The sequence below is a fragment of the Blennius ocellaris genome (genome assembly GCF_963422515.1).
Source record: "Blennius ocellaris genome assembly, chromosome: 21".
NCBI lineage: Eukaryota > Metazoa > Chordata > Actinopteri > Blenniiformes > Blenniidae > Blennius > Blennius ocellaris.
This window is the reverse complement of record NC_137670.1, coordinates 7,549,293-7,562,811: the sequence shown is the minus strand read 5'-3', so window position 1 is coordinate 7,562,811 and position 13,519 is coordinate 7,549,293. Positions and strand designations below refer to the sequence as shown.

General features: G+C 44.3%; 1 protein-coding gene across 1 annotated transcript in view; it reads right to left on the bottom strand.

Moving 5' to 3' along the window:
- The window catches only part of gas7b (growth arrest-specific 7b), a 44,684-nt gene extending 31,860 nt beyond the window's left edge, over positions 1-12,824 (bottom strand). The window contains exon 1 of the mRNA XM_080517690.1: positions 12,274-12,824. Within this exon, the coding sequence (XP_080373816.1) occupies positions 12,274-12,453 (180 nt within the window). The 5' untranslated portion in view covers positions 12,454-12,824. The remainder of the gene's footprint in view (positions 1-12,273) is intronic.
- Positions 12,825-13,519: the final 695 nt, after the last annotated feature.

Here is a 13,519-nt window from a genome sequence, read left to right as displayed (position 1 = left end):
AACATTATTTCTTCTGGCGTTTCTGAAGACCCATGATTCCTACAGCAGTCACTTTGCATGGTTGGATTAGATGCGAATCAGATTGGAACCATCTTGCTGCTTGCTGCTTTGGCCAATGAGCCTGATATTTGACACTCTCCTGCTCATGGCACAGTCCATCCTGAGCTGGTTTAATCGAACATTTTCATTTTCCTCTGTAGTTCAGAAATTAAGAGCTTTCAAAGCCCAACCGAAGAGGTTCATGCAAAAATATTACAAGCTGTATCATGTAGGTTTGTGTTGGCGATTGTGCAAATCCTTCAGTTGCTGACTGACCAAATAACTAGGTGAGTTTTAGGGTAAATGTTTGAGGTTTTTGATTTCATTAAAGTTTTTGTTAACAAAAATTCAATAACAACAATGAAATAAATAAAATCTAAAGTTTATTTCAAAGACATGGTTTGGAAAAATGATTGAATTGTTACCCCAGAAGACATGAGCTCAGAAAACCTGATATCACAACATATTACACAGGAGAGTATCCTTGGTTTACCGTGAAGTGCAACCTATGATCGCAGATACTTTTCCACCACAGTGTCATTTGACCTGAGCTGAAGAGACTTCTCGGGGTCAAGGCGAGACCACATCCTGCAGAAACAAAAGACCTCTTCGGGGTTTATTTGCATTTCTCGGACAGTTTCACATCGGCCACCTTTAGACTTCCTTTCTTGTGTCAGTTATCAGTGAAATGATACCACTGTATTGTTTTTCTGTAAGCTGAGCAGATATGCCTCACGCAGGCATGCAGAGACAGATGGGAGTGGGCTGCAAGAGCAACGGAACCACGCCGATAACATGCAAAATAAACTCTTGGAAGTGAACATTTTAGGTTGCTGGCTTGGTTCCTTTCCAGCAACGCAATTTGGGAGTCTGTGTCGGCATTGTGAAATGTTCACCAATCTTTAAAACGGAACAAATCTTTGAGGGAGCCCCGAGTGCCCGAGTTGAAACTTCTGTCAAATCTGACAGTCCTCTCTCGCATCCCAGTGAGAGAGTGGGAACACCTCGGCGGTGGGAAGCTGACAGATCTCAGAGCCGGCTTGTCTCGGCATATGCGGCGTTGAATAATGCACCATTCCAGATGGTTAACCTTGTAAAGGCCCAGACTGCCGTCGGCTGAACAATCACAGCAAGCCAGAATTGCCCCTGGTAGAGAACGCCGGGACGACCGACCGCAAAAAAAAAAAATCAGTGCAGGCGCCCCAGACGTGTCTGTGTTTCAGCTCGAAAGAATTAACTTTTAATTGAACACACATTAGTCACTCGAGCTGTCACATGAGAGATGAGTACAAGAGCAATGTTGTTCTTTAGCAGTAAATTTCTATGTGACGAAATGTGGTTTGATTAATGCGTCACAGTAAGACTTAAGCCATTACCAGAAAACCGATAGAAGAGTCTCGGAATTCTGTAAACTGTTGTTGGCAATCCCGAGATATGGAGTTGGATTTTTGCCTCATCTTGATAGTCGACTGTTCTGACGATATTTGTCAAACACATGGTGAGCCACAAGGTCTAAACCACCTAATCTATGATGTGACTCATCCACAGATCTAGTCGAATCGTCACCCCGACTGACATATCAGAAGGAACTACAATGATCGTCAAGAATTCTCCCATTTTCTGCAATGTTCTGGAAATCAAGCTATGCTTTACTCCGAGTACTCGCATATATGGCTAACTGGCAAGCGGTGGACAAATCAAAAAACAACCGACGAGGAGTATAAATCCAGCAATCAATTTCAAATCAGTATACAAAATTTTGGGGAAACAGTAAAAACAACCCAGAAATTTTTTCTTTTTTTACTTTTATGAAACACTAAGATAAATCTGATTAGAACACTATAGAAAGTGTGCACACAAAGGTCAGTGCAGTTAGTTGCTATACTTTTTGCAAACATGCTTGCCTTAGCTACTGAGCTTGTTATGCGTCATCTATGTGTATGTAACTTTTGCTGCTACCAAGTGGTGGGAAGTCACATTAGAGCGGCTTAACAACTTAGTTTAGTTAAAAAAAAAATAAAAAAATTCCTTACACGAAAACAAGCTTGGCTTATAAAATAATACAGCTGCAGAGGATTTATAATACTTTAGATGTTGAGATGCTCACAAAAGAAGCGATCCCATACTGATCAGCCGAGTATTATAAACAAATCCCAGCGCTTTCTTCTCCAGAAAAGACTTTCCCACATGGTCCCCAAACACAGGGAGCATCTCTTATTATGGAAAACAAAATACCTCATGGTCTCTATATTTCAGTGACACTGGCTCCTTGCCTGGAAAACCGACGGTAATTTGGTCAATTCCCATTGGAAAATGCCTCTAAATAAATAGTTGGCCTCGCTCTGAGGTCAGTGGGAGAATGACAGCATAGTAAACTCAGTAGTTAGCCCTTCACCTGCATTTTACCAGCGCCAGCTGAGAGCACTATGAAATATGGGGAAAGGAAGTTCAAACTCGGGGCATGACGTGACTACGAGCCAAAGGGAGGTACAAACCTCTAGCAACTGATTCACTTGTTCAGTTCATGATCAAGCAGAGATTTTTTTTTTTTTTACTTTTAAAATGAGCAAATAGAAGAAAATCAGTCCTGAAACGCCTCTGAAATGATTTTTAATGAGCTGAACCTGACTCATAATTGACGAATGGCAGCCATGCTGAAAGGCACAGAAAAGCTCGATTGAGTCCAGTTCTTTTTGTGAAAAAGCTGACGACTCCAGCCTTCGGGGCACAGTTTCAAGCCGAGTGACGAATCTGCCGGGCGGCTCTCGGGCAGGTTGAGCGACTCGGCCGCGGATCGTCCTGCAAAGGTGAGTCATCCAAATGCAACTGTGGCTCTGCGAGACCACACGGTTTGTGAAATGCCGGTCACCCACTCAGTAGCCGTGTGCGGAGGAGGGCCGAGTGATCCAGACTTTTCAACAGAGCCCATTACTGGACGGGGGGGGGGGGGGCATGTAGCTGTCGTCGCACATGCCTGGGTGACTCAGCAGCCTCTTGACAGAGTGGGTGAGCTATTGGCTGAAGGTACGTGTGAAAAGAGAGAGTCTCGCTGCTACGGGTGTGTGAGGCTGACCTCCGGTGAACCCGGTGGAAACATCTGGATGTGGGAAAACGGGGGAGTTTGTTGGGTCAAGGTCTATCGGAGCGGCAGCCGGAGTCGTCCAGAGATGAGGAGGAGATTGACTTTTAGCATTTGAGCTGAAAATGACATCCAGAAAATGGACGAGGCCGCGGCGGTCAAGCATGTGAACGCGACCGCAAGAAGGTCCAATCCGGCCCCGAGGATGACGCTGCAAGGTATGAAGGTTCGAAATATGAAAAGAGTCACGATATCAAGGGAACATGTGATAATCTTGTGGAATACAATTTACAACAAATACAAAGACTTCTGTATTGGAGCCTGCAATGATTGAGCTGTTTTGGTTTGTTAGTTGGTTTGTTGGTTGGTTGTTTCTTTCACACTTTGAGATCTCAGAAACATCGACAATGTCGAGCACTCAATCTGATGGAACAACCTCCTTTCTTCACTGTTTTGAATAGTGGTTGTTATAAAATTCTTTCCCAAAAAAAATGCTTATCTTCTAGGAAAACAGTTGACAGATATTTCTACCACAATGCACCACGGGTTCATTTGTTAAAGTTCTATAAAAGGAAATTCCCTTACTTGCACTTAAAAAAAAACACAAAAAAAACATGAACTACACTATGAACATTATAGAAAGTGATTTACGTTGCATTACACGGTCTCTAAGTCACACACACACACAAACTTGGCAGGCAGATTGAAGTGTTCTTGCCATAGGTCTTGTGTGGATTCATCAAATCTTACTGTCTTCTGCCTCGCCTTAAAATCCAGGACTGAGTCAACCAGGTCGAGATCAGGGCGGCTTCACCATCTGCTGCAGAACGAATCCCTCGGCTATAGTGAACCATCGATCTAGAAAGCTCAAGAGCATCAAACTTTTCTTGGACAGTACTGCCTATGCAAATCCAATGATTCTAGTACCATTAACCAGGAGCATGAGACATCTGGGACTCTTGAAGCATTCGTATGACCATTAAGGTCCAAGTATTTCCCAAATCCGATGCGGCCGAATGATGACGCAAATATAAAACAATACTCTTTCAGTGGCTGCTTGGTTTATCACAGCCAGAACTGAAAGGAGATCCAATCACTTTAAGTCAAACAATAGCAAAAACTACATTGAAATACTCCTTGTTGCTTTCACAATGTCATTCTTTAGTTGATCACCCATTAGACACATGGAAATCGTAAGCGGAATCATTTCCCTTTGGACAGCATCGTGGAATTATGGTTGTTCCCCTTTTTCTCAGTTTAATTGATAAAATATCAAAAAGGAATTTTTTTAAACCCGGTTGAGAGAAATTGAGACACCCTCAGATTTGTTCCTGTTCTGGCAGCTACGTTGAACCCTTCAGTGCCTTCCAGGGAACCCCCCTCCACCCCCCCCCATACTTTGAAAACCCCTACCCTAAAACATCTTGTTTTCAAATAATAATTCTCTCTTTGTTTTATGGAAATCCATGGAAATCAACGAGTTTTTATCCCTTTCTTCTGGACTTTCCCAGCTCACTCCTCATTCAGTCTTGTATACGTGCCTCCTCGTCCGGCAGACTAACCAAACAGATTCCAGCTGTGTACAGACTGGAGCACAGCTGTAAACAGCTACTAGCAAGCATGCTGCCACAAACAGTGGGGACCGTCTCTGATCTGGTCGCTCCTCTGAAATAGACGCGAGGCACGCAGTGGATGCTGCGATGCTTCCCCCACCACCCGTTAGCTTCCTTCTCCTCCGACCTCCACAGCATCAGCGAGGCATGGGAAGGCAGGGGAAGCACCTGTTTCCTAATATTCACTTATACGACCACACCTCCACCTTCCCTTTCTGGGGCAACCCCGTCGAACCAGCACATCCCGGATTACTTGGAAGTTCGCACAGAAAGTGCTGACGCGAACGTCTGCGCGAGGACAGATAGAGATTCATGATCAACCCGACTGGTGAATGATAAAGCTGTATTAAAGCATCAATTTCCAATTTCTAACAAACATTTCCATTGCTGGGCCATTTCTTTTTTTTTTTTTTATTTTGGAGCAGGAGCCAGGTAAATATTTATTACAATTGTATGAGTTTGTGGGAGATGAGTCCTCATTTTTTTTTTTTTCTTTCAAATGTTTCCACCCTTTTTGATATCCAGTATGAAAACATGACCATGGCTTTATCTGAAAAAAAGAAAAGAAAAAAAGATTGGTTCAGGGTCTGATTTGCTGTTAAAATTCCTGAAGTGCAAATTCCACAAGTCCTCACTTGGATGTCAACTTTCTCAATCATGCAATCTTGATAAGCCTGAAAGAAGACCAAAACACCAACCACTGATCTGAGATCACTCAGCAGGCCACAAAGTTCATGAAAGACTAGAATATAATACATTATAATACAGCTGAAGTTGCTAAACTTGCTAATACCAATGGTTGATGGACAAAACAAACAATAGTTAAACAACTAAAATGACCAACACATCTACGATGGCTAAAATACTTCACATAAACTGCAAAACTAAATAAAAATCCAAAAACTGAATGTCTAAATGTTTTATTCTTGCTATGAAACTTCTGTATTGTGTCAAACTATATATAAACTTTTATGAGCTTTGTTATTGTTAATTTCAAAGTGAAACATGTTTTGTGCCTCTTGATGAATTTCATTTTGTGGAAAATGGTAAAAACGTCTGTTTTTGGTCTTTTATATTTAGAAATGACGTTTTAGGTATTTAAGTCAGTATTTTCTAATAGATTTCACAATACATCAATACCACAATGGAGAATCTACTTATAATTTAAAGACTCTGGTTGACCTTTTCAATTCCCAAGTATTTATTTATAGAGTGCCCTGTAAAAAGTTTGCAGATGGGGTGGTTAAAAAGCTTGACGACGTCCTGGATGGAGTGAGAGACTGGAGGCTGTGATGCAGATCTTTATTTGGGAGACATTGTTTTGGTTTAAGCAGATGTTAGAATCTGAAGCCACATTCCCACATGTAGACACTTCAGACAGACACTCAGAGGAACGACAAGACCGATGCACATGCTTGTTGAAACATGCCGATACCCTACATATGCTCGCACAAAGTGGCATCATTGTCCTCTCTGTGCTTTGACGTTGAGTGCATGTGTGAGCCACGAACAAAGCCCAATCTGTTGGATACCACCGCCCTCCCTTCCTTATGAATTTCACGAGCCTTAATCGTCTCATTGCGTCCGATTTCAAGCTTCTGCGTACGAATGACTGAGAGCATCTCATTTTAGCGAGGACACTCAGGAGGCTTTTTAAATTCTATCTCCACAGGCCCGCTTGTGTTCTCGGGATCAGATATGACGCCGTGTCGGGAGTACAGGCGCTGAACTGCACCGACACTCCCCAAGAACCAATGCATTTCTCGCGAAGAGAGGTTAAAAGTCATTGCCGGGACAATAAAGTGAAGACGTTTTCAAAGCGTGACCGTCTCGCTCGGCTGTCGAGGTGGAATCTTGCGACTCCTGGAGTCGTATTCCTCCGGGTCAGATTGGAGTTAAAGGAATTTTTGCGACTCACAGTTAGCACTGCCTGTATAAAATACCTCACAGAAAGCTTTGGTGGGATGTGGGGTTTCCCACCCAATAGGGATTACCCCTTCAAAATGAACCAACTCGACCAACCTCTGCTGATGCGTCAAACCTGTTTCAACTAATGAGTCACACTTCAATGTACCAACGTCTTCTGCCCCGTTTACCAAATAACATTGTCACATGAAAACGTGTCATTTTGAGTTTTGGGTGTCCATTTTACACGAGATCAGTACTCTGAGCTACTGACAACTTTTCGGAAACACTTCGACTCTAATGGCGGGGAAAAAAACGCAACTTTTCTTTAGCATTGCGACTGTGCATGCCACCACGGCCAAAGTAAATAGTTGGTCAGCTCACGTGCAAGTAGCTGGAGAATAACAACAATGCCGAGTCGAGAGTGTGCTAGAGAGTCTAAACCTATAGCATGAGCTGATCACAAACAACACAAAGACTTCTCTAAAAACAGCAAACAGTCGAGCAGCTGTATTTGAACAAAGTGGCCTCCCTGGAGGAGCCCTGTCTTCTCGTCTGACGTGACCACGTGATCTCTAATAACATGCTTTCAATCAGGCATCAAAAACAGGCTCGCATACACTGGATTTCCTCACTCTGGCCGGCACCACCCAAACCAGCCTTCCACATGGACGTTCTTCCAAATTAGCGGACGGGGCAATTAGCGCCGATCCTGTGTGTTGCAGAATAATCCATAATTCAAAGAGCTCTGCTGTTGAAGACCCGACAAAGTTGGCTTGAACGCACATCGATGATTTGCCGAAAACGATGAGGTTACGTGAAATGGCGTTGTCGTGTGGACAGACCCTTACAAATGTATCCATGCAGGAGTTTCATTGGTTTACTCTGTGTGAAAATAGAAACATTAGGCCCAAGCTGTCAATTACACCCCACCTAAGCTCACGCTTCTCAAACAAGAGCTAAAAAAGTCCCCTCATGTAATATTTGTCTTACTAATTTCATCGCTTTTTTTTAAGCTTTGCTTTGCCTGTTGCTATGCACTGCCTCTACTCATCCTCCCCACACTTCTGCCAACGGAGGTGTTAAAAACCACCGTTAATCTATTGTGCACTGTCAAAGCAAACAGATTGTGGTTGACGCGGTGCTTTCAGAGGGCGCTTGGCTATTACTTCATATGGTATTCGTTCCATGATGAGAGATGACTGCATATCAGAAAATGAGTGGTAGTTTTCCAATGTATGAGGGAGTGTGGGAGTGTGTGTGTGTGTGTGTGTGTGTGTGTGTGTGTGTGTGTGTGTGTGTGTGTGTGTGTGTGTGTGTGTGTGTGTGTTGGGGGGGGGGCACAGTGGGGAGGATTATGCCAGGCTAATTTCACTGCGAGGCGCAGTTAATTTCACTTCTACTGTTTCATAATAAACACAGCTGAGCCTCAACCGGCAGAAGCATTAGCAGCCTTCCATGATTTACAGCTCGTGGCAAATTGCTTACAGTTGTTCCCTCTGGCTGCTCGGACGCGTCGCAGCGTCTTCGAGACGCCGTAGCAATGGCAATGGCAGCAATAGTAACGCAACAGCAGTATTAAAGTCAAGGAAAGTCAACATTACATCACCTTGGATTTGACTTTAAGTTATTGGTCCCGTCGAGTGGAAGAACCCAATCAAGCTTGAAGCTACGTGGCGATCCACATATTTCATCCATACGCGAGTAGTGAGGTGGTGGTTGTGATGGTGGTGGTGGCGGGGGGTGGGGGAGTGGGTTCCTCCAGATGGCCTGACATTGGCCCAGCTGTAAAGCTTCTATTACATATAAACTGGCCACGTTTATGCGGTAACACTTCTTGGGGAGGTCCGATTTGTTATGGAAACGTCCCGCTGAGCCTCTGAACTGAAACACCATGCAACTACTCTCGATTAGCTCGTTTGGGGCCACAACCCGGAGTGTGTCAACAACTCAGCCAGTTAGACTCGTTCCACTGATGGCACTGGAATACTCCCCCCCCCCCCATCCCCACCACCACCACCACCACCAGACATGACCATCAACTCCTGATTGACTGAAACTTGTGTCTTCCGAGAAAAGCCACAAAATGTTTTTACAGACGTGTTTCCATAGTGGACCCTATTATTGTGAGGTCAAACATTAGCAGGTCTATGCTACACATAAACATAGAAAAAAATCGGTCAAATCTTGTATTGACTAAGAACTCAGAACAATTACACCTCAGAAGCGATTGTTTTATTACATCGCATGCCCTTCCTGCCAGACGATAGTTCAACGCTGTCTGGGCATCAGCGATTGCTGCATGTTAGCAGCATTTATGCAACCTAATCTCTGAAATTTCATAAAGATCAAAAAAATCCAACCTTTCTAAAGAAAAACCCCACCGACATGGGTGAAAACCTGAAGTAACCTTGAATGACACAGAGACCGCAGAAAGAAGGAACATGGGAGTAAGACATTACTCAATGGAACGATGGAGTAACAACAACAACAGAGCCGGACCCGCTAGGAGCTTAGAACATCTGCCGGGAAACAGCAAAGACGTGTCTAGACACCACGATGTGACCTCCAGATTCTCCTCCGGCTGGAGGTTAGCTCACCGAGTAGGTTGGTGACCACGGGACGTTCAGTAGCTGATAAAAGAGCTCGAACAAAGGCACCAAAACATCATCCCTCCTGCTTTAACTCACTCATTTTCTACTGGATAGGAGAAGCCAGCACGCTGAATCGCTGAATGACTCATAGTCACTATGACTCAGGAAGCTCTGGACCTGTTGCCGCGATCGCAGAAGAAACACAAAGCCGGGCAGCTTCAGTCACCGCCGACACCACCAAGCCCTCACTCTTTCCCGCAGCTTGTTGAAAACCAAGCAGCTCCAAATCCTGATGTCATGAATTCCTTTTTAGAACAATCCAAATGCGGAAACATCTTGTCTACGAGCGCGTCGTTTCTAAAGAAAACAGGTTCATGATCCCTCCATACATTTTCTCCAGTCAATGAAAAAAAAATGAGATTGGTTGTCTGGCACCAGAAATATTTACCAGTTATTGATGAGATTCACAATAACTAGAATTTTTTGGGTGTGTGAAATAACTACATCTCACAACATCTGAGGCCTTGCTGAGGATCTAATGAGAATACGGTGTTGCCAATGTTTTGGGGATTGAAAAATCGAGTTTGCAAGAAGTTCCAATAGGGCTCTTCCTGTAAAGTACGGCTAAATGACAAAACCACAAGCTGCACTGAGTGATTTATTGCTGCGAGAGGAAACATGTCTTTTTTTTTTCTGCTCCGTCAAATGTTGGGGAGCTTTAATGTGGCATCAAGTGTTTGTCAGGGAGAAACCAGCTGAACCAGAGTGTGAATGATCCATTGTGCTCAGAAGAATGGAGCTTGTTTGTAAGAACAAAGCCGCAGAGCTGGAAAAACGCAACAGGGCTTGATCGCATCTCCACCGAGCTACCCAAACACCCGTCTCCGTGATTAACCCGCAAATCTTCACCGGTACGAGGGCGGGGCGGACGCCAGCCCGAAGGTTGAGATGACTTTCCAGAATGAGGAAATACAGAAGTGGCTTTTTGTTTCGACATTACTCATTTCATCGTGCCATCCGGCAGGAACTTCCAGGACGCTGCTGATTAACCTGCAGCACGGATGACACATCAAGAGACAACGGGGGGGGGGCTTCGAGTTTCAGTTCGTGTAAATCGTCCTGCGTGAAATTACAAGTGAACCTTTGTGTTCCTGAACAGTCATATCGAGTATGTTGATGTTCCTGTCTATGAAACAATCATTTCCATAGGCTACTTGATACTTGACAAGCCTAAGAATTTTTTTTTTTTAATTTAGCACAATGTAAAGCTAAAGATTTCAAATATTGTCCTTCATATATATATATTTATTTATTTATAATATGCATTACTATTAATGCAATGTAACCACCCATCCACATAGAGAACAGTACACTGTAAACATTGAATCTCCTTTAAACTTTCTTTTATTCCTTCAATCATTTCAGTTTAAGTCGAGTCTACAAGCTTGAGATCATCAAAGAGCAAGAATTTCTGCTTATAGAAGTCAATATTTCTTGAATCTCGATTAATATCAGTTCACGTGATTTTGTTTTTTCTGCCATTATACAAAACAAACCAGTGTAAACTGCTCTGACGGATCTGCCGTTACTGCCCGACCGTCAAGAAACACTTCGACACTATCCAAACAAAGTCAATCAATGAGCCACCGCAGAGTTCTCACCGCCGTGTCACTTCCCTCGTATTTTACTGGGTATTTTTAGATCGTTCCCCTCCGCGTCACAGGCCCACGAGGAGGGATGGCGGTTAGATTTGCACACCGCAAAACACAAGTCGAGGTGAAGCCACGTGCGCGATTCGATCGTCTGAGTGTCGCCGTGTCGTACGTCGCATGAAAAAAATGGAAAGCGGATGATAGCTGCCCCCATCTGACAGGTTCAGTGTGTTCACCCCCCCTTTCTTTTCAAACTGTGTGTCAAACTGGATCGTTGTCCTTGTGAGAAACAGTTCGATCTAAAATAGCTGCAAATGTTCAGAAAGAATGACATTTACAGCTGAAAGAGGACCACAGGAAGGGAAAAAAAATTGGAACCATAAAGGCGAATAAAACAGTCCCAATCAGATGAGAAAAGACCGAGACAAGAACCAGGAGGTTTAAAATAACTATAAATATATCAAAAATGGAATTTTTATAGGGGTTTTTTTTGCAGCCCAGAGTCTGACTCCCACAGAGAGGGAATGGGAAACTGCTGCGAGGTCAAACGAATGGAGGCCACTGGTTTTTTTTTTTAATCAGTCCCGTACAGAGAGAACAGTCGGCCGCCTCTTCTGGACCAAGAAAAGTCAAATTCATCGTCACCTCGAGTCCATTTATGACACTAGTAATGTAGAAAAACTGGAATTTACACTTTGTCTTCACTTTTTCAAGTCAAGACAAAGCGTCTGGAGCGTTTTGTGCGTCACTGAATATCTAACTTTTCAAATAAACATTCCGACTCCATCTTCAATTACATGACAACTTTCCAAGTGACAACGTCTCGTTCATTTCACAAAAGTTCCGCGTATACACGGCAAAGGCAGAAAATTGTGCAGTGAGCACGCCAGGCCACGGAGAGGCGCTGTTGGTTGTTTTTGGCATTTATGAATTTCATTACACCAACCTTTGAAAAAGCCCCACTCTAGGTAAAGTACAGTCACGGGAAATCTGAGTCAATGTAAAACAACCATGGTTGGGTGGGTAGTGGGGCGCAGGATTTACTGGTCTGGCTCCAGGCAGGGTGGGGTGGATGGTTGGGAGGTGCGAGGGCCACTGTGCTATACAAGGTGGGCGGTGGGGGCTGCAGGGGCCACTTAAGGCTCCAGGCAAGGTGGGTGGTGGTATGTGGTGAGGGGCTAAGGGCCGGGTTGGCGGGGGTGGGGGTCTGGAGGGCTTCACTGGAATGTGTTGGAAGAATGAGGAAGCCTGGAGCTGCAGGGTAATCACATCAACACAGCACGGGGAAACTATTGAAACCATCTGAATGCTGCCTCTGTGTCACACATTCAAGAAAAGTACAATAAGAAAGGGAAAACAAACAAACAAACAACAACAAAAGTTTGCATTACCTCCAGAACCTGCACGTAGCTGGAGGGGAACCATCCCCGGGTTCCATCCTTCTCCCCCTCCCACCAGCCTCCGGGCAGAGCCTGCACCACCTGGATGATCTCCCCGGCCTCGAAGCTCAGCCCCTGCTGGTGCTGCTCCCCGCCGAACCGGTACAAGCTCCGGCAGAACGCCCCGGACATCGCTCGGGTTCTAATCCGACAGTCGACGCTCGCGGAGGGTGGGGGGGAGTGATGGAGGTGGGAGGTGGAGAACTCCCTCCTGCTCCGTGAGGAAAACTTTCCCGGAGGAGGAGCGGGGTGACAAGGTACAAGAGTCCGAGCAGAGGTCCTCCTGCTCCCGACGCTCCGGAGGAGGAGGAGCGGGCTGATAGAGGAGTTAAGTCCGGGCAGAGGTCCTCTTGCTCCGGGTGACAGCACGCTCCGGTACCGAAGCTCCGCAGGAGGAGCGGTGTGACAGTGAAGTTAAGTCCCAGCAGAGGTCCTCTTGCTCTGGCTGACAGGACGCTCCGGAGTAGAGGCGTGGTGAGACTGGAGTAAAGTCCGTGCACAGGTCCTCCTTCTCCGGCTGCCGCTGACAGGACGCTCCGCTCCCGAAGCTCTGGCTCCCGACACTCTGCGGGGCCGTGAAGCTGCACGCTGTGAGGACGGTGGATGGGGCCGGAAGTCAGACCGCCAATCCTTCAGAGTAAAAACCCCGCAATGAAACTTTCACCGGAAGTTCATGCATACAAAGCATTATTACTACTGATCATTTTCACAGGTAAAAACGCAGATAGTAGATAAAATCCCCCAAATATATAATGAAAAAGCAATATAAATGTATTACAAATTTTAAAAGTATTTGTACTTTTTTTTAATAAAGCATTATTACTAAAAATGTAAGGCGTCAGAATAAAACCACTCAGTTTTACAATAGGTTATTAATAGGTTAAGTCGAATGCACACCTTTCATCCAACCCTGCTTTCAAAATAACAGCACAACATTCACGGAAACAGGAGTTAGATAGGTAGATAGATAGATAGATAGATAGATAGATAGATAGATAGATAGATAGATAGATAGATAGATAGATAGATAGATAGATAGATAGATAGATAGAGAAAAGCAAATAAAGAAAGTAGAAGAATGGACAAAAACTAAATATTTAAGAAAATATGTAAAACTGAATAAATTGAATTAGAAAGAAATGAAAATTAATGAAAGTCAAAATATAGAAAGTAATCAATTAATCAATCCATCAATTAA